This window comes from Zingiber officinale, chromosome 10B (genome assembly GCF_018446385.1).
Source record: "Zingiber officinale cultivar Zhangliang chromosome 10B, Zo_v1.1, whole genome shotgun sequence".
Lineage (NCBI taxonomy): Eukaryota > Viridiplantae > Streptophyta > Magnoliopsida > Zingiberales > Zingiberaceae > Zingiber > Zingiber officinale.
The window spans coordinates 20,191,975-20,207,234 of NC_056005.1; the positions used below are offsets into that span (position 1 = coordinate 20,191,975).

Sequence of the window (15,260 nt, forward strand, 5' to 3'; positions counted from 1 at the left end):
AAAGAAAAGGGGAAGAAGGCTCAAAACCTAAAAGCAACATGGGATGATCCTTCATTATCATCGGAGGAAGAAGAGCATTACATAGTCAATTTTGCTCTCATGGGGATTGATGATGTAGCCTCCACCTCATCCGAACAAGAAGAAGGAAGGAGCTCAAGTGAAGATGAAGAGGGGAGCTCAAGTGAAGGGGGAGGTCAAACTTCGGATTCGGACTTCTCGGTAAGTGAGGTACATAATCTTCCTCCCCATATTTTAATTAAAATTATTTCAAGCACAAATGATGATTTGTTTAAGGCAAAAAGAAAGAACAAATCTTTGAAAAATGACATTTGCATGCTTAAAGAAAAATTAGAATCCATGCCTATTAGGGATAATGATTTGCATGCTTCCTCTACAAGTTCAAATGATTCATGTTTAGAAGAGGAAAATAGGAAATTAAGGGAAAAGGTAGAATACCTCACCATAGCCCTTAGAAAATTTGAAATTGGCTCAAATACCTTAAACATGATTATTGGGAGCCAAAGGGCAAGTTTTAAGAAAAATGGGCTAGGATACAATGAACCCAATAATGAAAAGACTTATCATTGTCTACTTGCTAGGGGGAAATCAAAGACAAAGACCATTGATAGAAAATGGATCCCCAAGGAATATTTGGTTAACCCAATTAGAAAGAATTTCTATTGGGTGCCAAAATCAATCCTTAAGGGTTAGGGGATTTTGGGTTTAGTCAACCAATGAAATCATAACTCAAATTTTTGAAAAATGGTTGACTTGAGACCTTAAGGGGGAGGACTTAGCCTTGATAGTGATTCATGATCAAGAGGACTAAGTAAAGGTTACCTTTATCTCACAATGATTTGCATGATTTTTCAACCATAAATGTGAGATATTAGAATGATACTAATAATTCACTTATGCTTATGGCATTTTGATGAGTTATGATTTGTATCAAATTTTTAGTGATCATAGACCAACTATGGGGAAAACAAATGTTTAATTAATGGACATCTTGCCCATAGATCATAGTTGGATATTTTAAATGTTTTGAAAACATTTCTATGTTTTATTTACTGTGATGTAACTATATTGAAACATATGAGTGCAAAACTGAGCTTGAAATTGATACACACTTGCATATTTTCGATATTTTTGAAACTTGGTCAAAATTTTTGAAAATAGGTTGACTTTTCATGAAAACATATTTTTCCTAGTTAAAGAACATTATAAGAAATATGTGTTTAAAATTTCATGATTTTTTGAATTTTCTAGAATTTTTTATGGATTTCTGAAATTGACTGCCGTAGGCTGAAATTGATGTTCAGTTTGTGCCAGTCGACTGGTGCAGATACCAGTCGACTGGTACCAGCCTTTCAGCATTCTGTTGGTCTTTAAAATAAAATTTTTTGGTTCAAATTTGGTTGGAACTGATACCATAGTATGTGCACGTATCTGGTATAATATTTTTGATGGTGTCAAAGGGGGAGAAATGGGTAGGTTTAAGTTAGAAATCTACTTGGGTGCAAATCTTTGAAAATTAAGATTAAGAGCATGTGTTAAGGGGGAGCTTGGGTTTTATACTTCATATTTACATATTGCTTGTACTTTTCAAAGTTGTTATTGGTGCCTAACTTAAACATATTGCCACACATCAAAAAGGGGGAGATTGTTGGTGCAATCGACCTAGGTTTTGATGTGTGTGTCAAAGAGTTTAAGTTAGACTTTCATATGTATTTGATATGTGTTTGAGTCTTGCAGGACTTGGTGGAACACATGAGAACTTGGTGCGGCCAAGTGTGGGAAGCTCATCCAAGGGCTCGGATCGTTGAGTCGGTGAAGGGTGGTGTGGAAGACATCCGAGGGACCGCAGGACGAGGAGCAATGGAGTGGAGCCGAGGGAAGTGGACTTCAAGGCAGCGTGAAGGATGGCACGGAGAGGAGCCGCGGGCTCAGGTGCATCTGAGGGACGAAGGCCGAGGAAGAGGACTTCAAAGGTGACTCCGGAAAGGATGAGAGGAGTGAATGTACTGGGACCAGTCGACTGGTAATGGGACCAGTCGACTGATCCCAATTCACAGAATACACAGAATGGTTCTGTGCTTGTCGGCTACGAGCATCAGTCGACTGGTCCTGAGACCAGTCGACTGGTACATAGCCGTTGGCAGAATTTGGGGTTCTGCAAAGAGCCGTTGGCTAGGTCCAATGGCACACCAGTCGACTGGTGTCGGGGTTTGAGTTGATTTGTGATCAACTCTCTCCTCTTATTTAAGGGGAGCTTTGGGGCATTGAGGAGGTTACTGATGCTTGTAGTTTAACTCCTATTCTGTGCCCAAAGCTCCCAAGTCAATTCTCTTCCTCCTAATTCTAACTCCATCTTGTAAAGAGGAAGAGTGCCCTTGTGAGAGGTTTGCTCTACCGAGAAGGAGAAGCTTTAGCCGGAGATTGCCGGGGACTGATCCACCAAAGGATCAAGGGCTCGTCCACCTCAAGGACACGTCGTGGAGTAGGAGCAAGCAATCTCCGAACCACGTTACATCGAGCGTGTTAGCGTTTGCATTCTTGTTTTTGTTTCATTGCCTTAGTTTTAGTATATTCCGCTGTGAACTAACCCTTGTGTAGAGAAGAAATCGATTTGGGGGTGGCCTAGCTATCCAACCCCCCTTCAAGCCGGCCATCGATCCTCCAACAGACCTTAGAATCAGATAACTGATCCAACTTGTCATCCAAGTGGGGAATCAGAAATTTGTACTTCATTGTAATTTTGTTGATGACTTAGTTATCAATGCACATATGCCATGAACTATCTTTCTTCGATACTAGAAGGGCTAGAACTACACATGGGCTCATCTCTCATGGATATAGCCCTTTTCTAGTAACTCTATCATTTGCCACTATAATTCTTCAGTCTCCTTGGGGTTGAGATGATATAATGGTCGATTAGGCAAAATCAACCCTGAAATAAGTTCAATTTGATGCTAGATATCATACATAGGTGGTAGCCTAGAAGGAAAATCTTCTGGCATCAGCTCATCAAAATTTGCTAGCAGCTTATGTACTTCTGTAGATAACTCAGTGTTCGTGACTAGGACATTGCTCTGGCATGACAGCAAAACAAAGACAACGCCTCTATGCTTTATCTCATCAAGGAACCTAGATATAGAAAGTAGATTAGTAGTTTTCGTTACCGGAATTGGGATGGTTTCTTGCCATTGTGGTGCCAACACAATCTTCTTTCCCTTGATGTGAAGAGTGTAATTATTATATAATCCATTGTGGATAATGCTACGATCATACTACCAAGGGCATCCCAATAGTACATCCATGGCCACCACATCACACCAAGCATTATCAAAATATTTCCTTATTCAGCCATGAAAATTAGTACAGTTTGGGATGATGTTCCATCTTCAATCACTATTTCTGGACAACCTCTTTGGATCTGCATTTTCACAACTACCACTGTTGATCATCTTGTAGACTTTATCTATGACAGTATAGGTAGTGTGAAAAATATTGATTCTTTATCAATCATCCTCTGAACCACCTTTGGGAGTCAGTATACTCTTGTGCATGACTAAAGTCTCATGATTGTCACTCAAAAGCATGTAGTTAGTGTTGGGAGATTGTTGGTATAATTATTCTAGGGTCAAGGTTGACCATTTTAACTAAGCTCGAGTGGAGGTGAGCTTGAGTTTTGATATTTGGATAATATGTTGCGAATAATATGTTTGAACTATATGTTGTTGGATAATATGTGAGAAAGGTCAAGGGAGAGTGCATGTTGGCAAGGACAAGACCAACAAGATGATTGGCAAAAGAAGAAAAACTAAGTGGGTCAATATTGATTGGACACTTGGTGTGAAAAGTCCCTGTGAGTGAAGCCGAGTAGTGAGGAAAGTCTTAGTGAGTGAAGCCAAACAGATGAAAAGTCCTGGTGAGTGAAGCCAGATAGTTGGAAAGTCTTGGCGAGTGAAGCTAGATAGTTAGAAAGTCTTAGTGAGTGAAGCTAGGTAGTGAGGAAACTCTGGTGAGTAAAGCCAAGTGAAAAAGTCCTGGTGAGTGAAGCCAGACATTAAAAAATCCAGGTGGATCAAAGGTTAGACTGGACATATGGTATGTGGAAGTCCAAGTGGGTCATATATGACTAAACACTTGGCACGAGGAGAGAAATCCAAGTGGGTCATGGAGGACCGAACACTTGACACGAGGAGAAAAGCCCAAGTGGGTCAAATGATTGACTAGACACTTGGTGGAGAAGTCCCAATATGTCACAATTAATCGGAGATTAAGCAAAGGAACCCTAGACTCAAATTGACTGAGTTAGGATTAGAGCAATCGATTGGGTAATCGATTGGCACAAGTATCAATGGATCAATTGGGAGTGCTATCGTAAGAGAGGCGGTGAATTGATTGAGTAATCAATTCAGCCAGAACCTAATCGATGGGGTGATCGATTAGGAGATTGTTGCGAGTAAACAAAAGTGTTCACAATTGATCAGGTGATAGATTGGGATGCGCCAACAGTGTAAGTTTTCTTCGACTTGAGATATAGAAGTCATCTTGGTCATGAAGACTTATACTTTGATATCTTAAGTAAACATCTTTTGGAGGTGTGGATCCAAGATGATTGAGTATAAGTCGAAGTATCCGAAGGTATTTGGATATTCCATAGAGGATTCACCGACCCTTGCAAGGAACCGTATACCTTATGACCACTCGTTAGAATTATTACTCAAAGTCTTTGGCCAAAAAATTACATATTAAGAGTACGAGATTCTTGTACACATGTACGAGTAATTTGAATCCGTAGAACGAGGAACTATTACTTGGACTAGATGTGATGTAGTCAGCCTAGTGGGGGCAGACATATAGATCATGTCCTGAACTAAGTGGGTATAAGACAAGTGAAAGGAATGAGGCACGACTCATTGTAGCTGCTAAAGGGTTCATAATTAGTTCTGAGATCAACTATGATTTTCTGGTTAATTGGGATCATGATATACTACTATGTGTCACTCATAATCGTTCCATAATTAAATAGTTAATTATGGGCGACCAAGATAAATTGAGAACCTATTGGGTCACACACACTATGAGTCTCTAAAAGATATAAAATAAGTTAGCAAATAGGATTCTCAGATCAAGAGATAAATATTTGGTTGGACCATACATAAGATAAATATGAAAATATTTAGCGGAACGGAAGCATGGATGAACCACATCTCTTATGAAAGAGTTGGACCTTATTTAGTTTAGTCATGAACCAATTTGGTTTAGCTATGAACCAACTTAATTTAGTTGTGAACCAAATCAAGAGGTTAATGGGCTAATTTTTTGTTAAGACATAATGAGTTAGATTTGAGCTTTCTAATTCAACTCATTAAAGAGGACTATATATTGATATGGTTAAGAGGGAATTAATACATAATTTATTATTATCTTGATTAAGTTTTGGAAACATAAATCCAATACCTCTCTCTCCCTCTCCCTCTCTCTTGCTGCTGATCACAACAAGAGGTTCTCCTCTTGTTGTTGTGAGTCACCCAAAGGAAGAAGATCTTCTTTTTGCTTCTTCTTCCTCTTCTTGATCCTTGTCCTTCGCTCGTGGCTAGTACCTTCCAAAGGCAAAGCTTGTTCTCTTGGAGTTATCTAGAAGAGCTCGGCGTGGATACAAATAGAGGAGAGGTTCGATAACATTGCAAAAGGTTGATGCCGTTCTCGTTATAGGTCATCCGTAAAGTATACCTAGAATAATTGTTATTCGATTTCATTTTGTTTTATGATATTGTCTGCGCGATTGTATCTTGCATGCGCGTGGTGTGTGTGATATAATAAATTAGTTTATTTATAGTTAAGTCTTCCACTGTGCATGTTTATGAAATATATTTTTAATACACACTGCATTGGGCATATCCCAACAATGGTATCAAAGTCCGATTATGTTTTGACATAATCGTAAAATTGTTTTATGGTTAGCAATTGGTGTTGTAATTATTTTTTTAGGATTTTTCTAAAATTATTAAGAATTTTCTATTTTTGGAAGTTTCCTAAATTATTAGGAAATACTATTTTTGAAAAGTTTCTAAAATAAGTTTTGAAAATCAAATTTAGAAATATTCTATTAATTTAGAAATTATCATTTCTAGAATTTTAAGAAATATTCTATTTTTAGAAATTTCCTAATTTGTTAGGTAATATCAAATTTAGAAAGATTCTGAAATTCTTTAAAAATTTAGATTTGAGATATTTTAAATTAAATTATAGAAATAATCTTTTCTGAAATTTTTGGATTTATTAACATATTCTATTTTTTGAAAATTTTCCTAAATTGTTAGAAAATTCCAAATTTGAAAAGATTTAGAAAATCACAAAAAAAATCTAGTTTTAAATTATTCTATAATAAATTAAGAAATATTAATAATTTATTTCCTAACTTATTAGGCAATTCATTTGGAAATATTTTATAAAATAATTAAAGATTCTTGATATAAAGATTCTAGAAGATATGTTAATTAAATTTAGAAACTAAGTTCCTAATTTGATTAGATAAATCTTGATTTATTAAGATCATATTTATAACATATTATTTTCCAAAATAGAATTATAACATATTTAAATTTATGTCATGTTTATGTCATATTGTATGTCATGTAGATGCATTAATTATGACATGATTAGATTTTTTTCATCTTTGTGATGTGATTAAATTTGTTGTTTGTGTGACGTGTCATGCTATATCATGTGTGTGATGTGTCATGTCATCATCTATGCCATGCGTGCGATGTGTCATGTCATCAGCATGCATATAATGTGTCATGTCATCAGCATGCTTACATCTTAAGTAAGCACCTTCAAGAATGTGTTGACCCAGGATGATTGGGTATAAATTAAAGTGTCCAAATGTGATTGGATAGCCAACAAAGGATTCATCACTTTTTACAAGGAGATGTATAACCTAGGGCCGCTTGTTAGGATTATTACTCGAAGTCTTTGGCCAAAGTATCATATGTCAAGAGCATGGGACTCTTGGACAGATGTCTAAGTAATTTGAATCCACAAGACAAGAAAGTATAGCTTGGTCTAGGTGTGACATAGTTAGCATAGTATGGATTGACATATAGATCATGTCCTGAACCAAATGAGTATAAAGTCGATGAAAAGAACGAGGCACGACTAACTATAGCTATTGAAAGGTTTAGAAGTAGTTTTGGAATCAACTATAATGTTCTGATAAATTGGAGATCATGATGTACTACAAGATATCACTTATGATTGATCCATAATTAATGGTTAATTATAGACAACCAACATAATCGAGGACTTATAAGGTCACACACTATGATTTTATCCAAAGGACTTAAAACGAGTTTGAAAATTAGATTTTCAAATCTAGAGAGAGAAAAAGTTTGGTTAGACCAAACGAAGGGAAAATATGGATAATTTTTTGTCAGAACAGAAGTACGGATGAACCATGTCTCTTGTAGACGAGTTAGACCATTCTTGGTTTAGTCATGAAGCAAATTGGTTTGATTCATGAACCAAGAAACAAACCAAGAGCTTAATGGGCTAAACTTTGGTTAAGGTTTAATGGGTTGGATTTGATCTTTCTCATTAAACCCTGAGAGGGATCTATATATACATAGGGGTGAGCAAAAGTTCGGTCAAACTGAATAAATCGATTGAACTGGCCATTTTTTTAAATTCATTTCGGTTATTTCAGAATTTTGGTTAATTCAGTTAAATAAAATCAATTTTTTCAATTTTTCCGGTTCAGGTTAGGGTTTAAAGTTGCCTTTTCGGTTAAATTGAAAAACCGAATTATTTAATCCAAACCAGATTTATAACTTGGTAATGCTAACGCACTTATACACTAACACTAACTCTGAGTCGCAGTCTATCTCGCAGATGTCAACGTGGGCGGGTCCCGGGTGGTTTGGACCTGGTGAGTGGTGGCTAGGGTTTTAAAATTTTCAACCTAAATCCCTAAATTTCTCATTCGCTCGCCGCTCGCGTCTACCCCCTTCCCACCACGTCACCTCGAATGCTCGCTTACTTCTGATTCTCGCCGTTGATCACTTGCGAGGCTGCAACTCCGCCGACCCGCCTTGCTCAACCCTCTCTCGTCTCTCCTTCTGTCGTGTCTTCGCATCTCTCTGTCGGTCCTCCCATGGCCAAGCACCTACGAGGCTACGACTCAGCATCTCCGTCGATCCTCCCTATTCAACCCTCCCTCCTCTCGTCACTGTCACCGCTCGAGTGCTCATTGCTCCCAAGGGGAGTCCCCTTGTATAAATTAAAGGTATTTGCAGGAAATTCATTAAGTCGTAGTTAGTTTGTGTTCTATTGATTGGATAGTTACTACATTTTAAGGGCTTTCATTCCTGTGTATGGATTTTGGCTTCCTGTTTTTCTTTTTGTTTTCAGAATACGCAAATTATTAGTTTTAATTCTTCCCTTTTCTTTTTTAGTCTCAACCACATCTTGGGTCTTGGAAACTTTAGTTAGTAATCTTTGCATTGATCTTGTACTGACATACGAATTTTTATTGAACTCAAGTAGTTACACAGTGTCTAGACATCCTGATAAGTATTATCATGCTTAGTTATAGTTGAGTTTCATATTTGTATTTTAATTTTAGTTAATTATATTTTAAACAGTGTTTGTGATCTGTGAAGACTATGATAAGTATTTATCTGGTATCAATGCAAGGAGATTTATCAAATATGGATGCTAATAATAGTTGTTCAATACCAGAATCTGAAATTGGTCCTTGAGTGGGAACAAAAACTACGGTAGATTATAAAGGAAAGGTAACTAAGAGAAAATCAATGAAACCAAGAAATAAAGTATGAGATCATTTTATAAAGTTTACTAATGATGCATTAGATATGAAAGCCAAATGCAAATATTGTGATAAAGATTTTTTTGTGATCCATATAGAAATGGGACAACAAGCTTGAGATCTCATATTACCTCATTTAAAAAGCACCCTCATGTTTTTGAAACAACTCAAGCACAACTAAGTTTACAACAAAGTTCAAAAGAGGGTGAGGTGTGTTTAACTTCTTGGAAATTTATCATGATGCATCTAGAAAAGCATTAGCTAGAATGATCATAATGGATGAACTCCCTTTCAAATTTGTAGAAAGAGAACGATTTAAAACATTTATGACTATGGTATGCCCAAAGTTTCGAATTCCTTCAAGATGGACGGTTACACGTGATTGTGTTGAATTATATGTAGTTGAAAGGGGAAAATTGGAAAAATTGTTGCATGATTCATCACAAAGAGTTTATTTGACCACTGATACATGGACATCGATTCAGAAAATCAATTATATGTGTCTAACAGTTCATTTTATTGATAAAAATTAGAATTTACATAAAAGAATTATCAATTTTTGTCCAATTACAAGTCATAAAGGTGAGGCTATTTGTTTAGCCATTGAAAATTACTTGAGGGGCTGGGGAATTAATAAAATTTTTACTATTGCAATTGATAATGCAAATTCAAAAGATGCTGCTATTAATAGTTTCAGAAAAAAATGACTAATTGGGATTCCACAATTTTAAAGGGAGAATATGTCCATATGAGATGTGTAGCTCATATAATCAATTTGATTGTTACTGATGGCTTAAAAGATATAAATCAATCTGTGATGAAGGTTAGGAATGCAATCAAATATGTTAAGCAATCCCCCTATAGATTAAGCAAGTTCAAAGAATGTGTAGAGATTGAAAAAATTGAAAGCAAGAACTCATTATGTTTAGATGTACCAACCAGATGGAACTCAACTTTCTTGATGTTGAATACAACCCAAAAATTTGAAATAATTTTTGATAGGTTTGATGAATAAGATCCATGTTTAAAATTAGATCTTCAATATACAGAATGACATGTCATTTTGAATGAGAATGAAGAGATGATACTTGAATCAGATGGTTAACCTAAAAGAGAATTGAAGACTTTTGATGGGAAACCAACAAGTGTAGATTGGAATAATGTTAGACTTTTTGCATCTCTACTACAAGTTTTTTATGAACTAACATTAAAAGTTTCAGGATCTTTGTATGTCACATCCAATACTTTTGCACACGAGATTAGTTTTATCCATACCATCTTGAAGGAGTGGCAAGAAAGTGATGATATTGATGTGTATTCAATGGGAATTAGAATGAAAAACAAATTTGACAAGTATTGGGGAGATTCCGAGAAAATGAATAAGTTGCTTTATATTGCGGTGGTGCTTGATCCAAGGCATAAATTAGATTTCGTAGAATTTATGTTGATTGAATTATATGGAGATGAGAAGGGTGCAAAAGTAGGAAAGATAATAAAGGACACTTTATTTGCTTGGTACAAGAATTATAAGGAAAAAAAATGGAGTCTCAATGTGATACTTCAATAGTTTCATCTATTCCAGAAACAATTGACAATGATAATACTTCAACAAATATGAGTGATTTGAAAAGACAATCAATCATAGCGAAGTATAAGAAACAAAAGGCACAAGTTTTTGGTGACGGCAATATGCCAGAATTAGACAAGTATCTTAATGAAATAGTTGAAGAATATTATTATACTTTTGACATTTTGGGATAGTGGAAGAAAAATTGTCACAGATTTCTTATCCTTTCTCAAATTGCTCGTGATGTATTAGTTATTCCGACATCGACAGTTGCTTCAGAATTCGCTTTCAGTACTAGTGGTCGGGTACTTGATTGTTTTAGGAGTTCATTGACTCCTAAGGTGGTAGAAACTCTTATTTGCACTTAAGATTGGTTTCAGTTAAGTTTGAAATCACTCAACGTTGAAGAAATTTTAGAGGATATGGAAAAACTTGAAAATGGTAAGTTTTTCTTTTTTTTTAAAAAAAAATATAATTAAATTTTTATTTATAATTATAGACTTTATTTACTTGTATGTTTTTATCAGATTTCTCAAAAATCATAATGGACTCGTCTTCTTCGACAACATCGGTGACATAATGATCAATGGTATGTTTAAATATTATATTTTATTTAAATTAATGATGATATAAGTGTTATTGTTTCTAATTTACTTACTTTCTGTATAGAAATGTGATGATATATTAGACGTTTGGAAATGCCCATTACATTAGACGTTTAACTACATGAAGCTTATTCCTCAATTTTTATTGACGTTTGGAAATGCCCATTATAAGTGTTGAGTATTGACCTTTTCCTTTTATACCATCAAATCTTAGATAACTTAATTGAGATTTAATTTTATAATGACAATTATTGTATGTGTCGTTAATTTAGTATGTGCCCACCAAATGTAGAATTAATCCTTCTGTAGAAATCTATATAATCAAGTAAAGTTTATGCATTGCGTGCCAAATTAAATGGGGATGTTAATATATAATATAACCAGTCTGAAACAAACCTCTCCAGAAAATCCAGCCCTTTATCGGATTCGCGTTCCTGAGCCCCAATGTGAAAATGGTCGCCGTGAATGCGGAAGCTGCGAAAAGAGCTTGCGTTGCATGCGCCTACAAAGCTCCAACCGAAAGCGTGCCTGAAAAAGCGAGAGTTGATTCAGGTGTAACCGTGTAAAGTGAAACAGACACTTTGAAATAATTTCCAAGTATTAATCTTAAAAGAACCAATTCCAGACCAACACTTGAATATTACGTTCAAACTCGTTAAGAACCTTGCACGATACGAGAGACTGCGAGTTAGCTATACTTTTGACTGTTAAAAAGCCTCCATTACTGAAAAATATATAATATATTGCAGGTTGCAAATGGCCGAACTTCTTCCGTGTCCCAACCCATCAAGCCCACCGTTCTCATTAGAATTGCCTCGGTTCGTTTAATTATTTTTTGTTTAATCCTATCAAGGCTGATTGATTTGCTTCGATTAGATAACTCTCACTTCATTAGAATTGCACTAGTTTTCGAGCAACAAGACAAATGACAACCATATTCATGTGTATATATTCATGTAACAAAAGTGTCTTTAGAATTAAAGTACAATTCCGCCACTGTGCTACTGGAAGTGTTATCCACCCAACTCATCGACCAAACTTAATTAAACACTTTTAACTCATGCAAATGCAATGCCACTCACTAGTTTCTTTCTCTCAAAACTATATATCTATTTCAGCTACACACTGTGGACCTAGCAACAAAGAAAGCAGCCTGCTCGAGTGCTGAAACACGACATGTTCTACAGACAGGACTCCACCTTAATTAACAAGGTTTTCACGATCGAAGACGCATATGAAAGAATTAATCGCGCGCTAATTCTGAGCACCAGAGTTGTAGTTTTTAATTAGCAAATTGAATTGTGAATTTGAATTCTGAGAATATTAATTGATAGAGGTGATGAGAATTGAGAGCTTTATTGTTCTTCATGCACGTTTCTTAGGATCGATCTAGCTTCCGTTCATCGGCCGCCGACGAGGCTGTTGACGAGCGCTAAGGCATTGCTGGTGTACTGCTTCACCCTCCTCACCCGGCTGCATATATCGGTCTTGACGTCGACGCCGGAACCGGCGCCATATGCGGACGCGGCGGCCGCTTCGCGGAACCCGTCAGAGCAGGACTCCTCGTTGGTGAGGGCGGCGCTCATCCACGTCTGCGCATTGGACACCCGCCACGCCACCTCCATCCCCACCAACTCCTCCACGCCGCGGAGCTCGTCGTAGGTCTGGCACACCTGGTCGGCGGCGTCGCCCAGCTGCTCGGAGCAGTCGCGCAGCGCCGCGGCCGCGCGGCCGCGGACGGCGCCGGCGCGGCGGAGGGCGGAGACGTGGGCGCGGAGGCCGCGGAGGCGGGCGAGGGTGACGTTGGCGGCGACGCGGGCGAGTTCGGGGGAGCTTCCGCCGACGGCGGCCGCGTAGGAGGAGAGGGAGGAGAAGCAGAGGTCCGGGTAGCGAGTGAGGTTGCAGCGCGAGCGGATGAACAGGGTGGCGCGGTCGTGGGAAGGGCTCGTCGGAGGAAAGGCCGGCGGCGGAGCGCAGGAGGCGAGTGAGAGGAAAAGGAAGGCGAAAAAGAAGAGGATGGTGGTGGGAGGCATCGTGGCCTTTACTGGCGTGACAGGAGAAGACAAGGGCGGGTTTTGTGGAGGAGTGAGTGGAGCAAAGGGAGTCAGGGGGATTTAAAGAGGAGGATGCGGCTGGGATTGGACGACGAGCGACTTGAAACAAATAATGATAATGAGACGGTTACGCTAGCCACGATTTATCATGCCGAAATTACGCAACTACCCATCCCCTCGATTTTTTCCTATTTTTCAGAAGAAGAACCAAAACTTGTAATTTGCCAAAAATAAAAATAAAAATGAAATGAAATGAAATCTCACGATGAATTGATATCTGTATACATATTTATTGCTTATCTTGATGACGTCATCTATCCCCGGCGAGGAAAATTGACGCTTACCGTAAAAATTAACTGTGATACAATCTCGGGTCTCAATTCAGCTTAGCGGAATTAAGTTTTATGTTATTTAAATTTATTTGGTAGAGTATTTGAGTCGGGGTTAAAATCAATCAAACTGTTAAAGATTTATTTGAATTTGGTTTATTTGTGTGTGTTTTAACTAATGAATTTATAATTAAGTTTGTTTTTAAATGTAACCGTAAGTTACCATTGTCTGAATTTATTTAATTTAATATATTTATTACAAATTATATTATTTAAATTAATTATTATTTGAATAATCACTAATAATATAATTGAGAAAAAAAAAAAACTAAAAAGAAGGAAAGATAAGGACGATGGAGATGGAGTGAGGATGAGCACGAAGCAATATGGTTCCCGAAGAAAGGGGATGAAGGGTATTGACCTACTAATCGTTAGGTGTGCAAAATGATAAGGTGCAATCAATGACACCATTAATTTCGTAGTCTGATTCCAAGATTTCGTCTATCTCTAGGTTTATGCTAATTAATCTACTGGATCATGGCTAGATTTAATTTAAATATAAAATTTAATCAGTATTTTAAAATTAACAAATTTCAACTTATTTTTAATATTATATATATATATATATGAAAAAATAGATATTACTCCTTTACTATAAATATCGTCGGTTCTGATAAAATATAAAAATAAATAAATCATAAAAAATATTTTATCTTAATATAATAGTACTTTATACGGTAAAAATTGATCCAACGAATAATTTTACACTCGGTCAGATGGACTCTACGTCCATATGTTAGACCTTTTGTTTTTTTATGTTGCTTATGAAAGATGAAATGAACAGATAAGGCCCTTTTTGCCAATATCAATCAAATTCACCTAATTGAAGAGAGTAGTAATGATAGGAACACTAACTTAATTAGGTAAAAGATTAAAAAAAAAGACATGTAAGTTATTAAGTCAATTTATTTCAATTAAAAAGAGGTATGACTACTTTTTCATTATAATCATAGATGCTTAGTAGATAATAAGTGATATTTATGCACATAGTGGTCAATATATTTTTAATCATATCTGATGGGATCCGGGTTATTTCTCAAGCACCGGAAGTGAGCAGCTAGCACAATCAAAGGACCGGATTCTTGACAAGAAAAGTGAGTTATGAGTTTGCAGAAGAAGTCCTTGCAAGTCGGAAGACTAGATGCGAGGCAAGAGAAGTCCAAGGAGATTGAAGACCGAATTCTTGACAAGAGATGCCTTTATGGGTCAGAAGACCGTATGTAAGGTAAGAGAAGTTTAAGAAAGTCGAGAACCGGATTCTTGGCATGAAGACCAGAAGATGAGAAATCTCCAATCACAAAGTCCAGGGAACAAGGTGTTCATCTAGCATGAGGCACCTGAAATGATTTGAGTTTAGCTATAAATTGAATTATTAACTAAAATGTGTATCAATCAATTGACTGATCGATTGGAAAGATAGCAATCGATTGAGAAGCACCTTCATGAGAACAGTGTAATGACAATAATAGAAATAATCTCTAATTGATTTTAATTGGGATTTATTATATTTGGTACACAATTAAAATCAACATGAATCAAATAGTAAAAATAATATTTCTAAATATATTCTATTACTATGTTTATAATTATTATGATTGTATGCCTTATTTAATCTTTTCATTATTGTTTTGGACAATCTGTATAAATAAGCTATTGACTTTAGTTATAAGATTATCAAAAAGCTTTATATTATTTCTCTCCTCTACTTATTAATTTCTACACAGTATCAGAGCCATGATCCCTTCCTTTTCTTTATCTTTCCTCAAAATTTAGCTTCTTCCTTCTTTATTCTTTAATTCCTCTTCC

The 15,260-nt window shown here is 36.4% G+C and overlaps 1 protein-coding gene across 1 annotated transcript; it reads right to left on the reverse strand.

Moving 5' to 3' along the window:
- Positions 1 to 12,348: 12,348 nt before the first annotated feature.
- Positions 12,349 to 13,095, reverse strand: LOC122029952 (21 kDa protein-like). Its single transcript, XM_042589097.1, has one exon. The coding sequence runs from the start codon at positions 13,042 to 13,044 to the stop codon at positions 12,412 to 12,414; it is 633 nt and encodes a 210-aa protein (XP_042445031.1). The 5' UTR covers positions 13,045 to 13,095; the 3' UTR covers positions 12,349 to 12,411.
- Between the last annotated feature and the right edge of the window lie 2,165 nt (positions 13,096 to 15,260).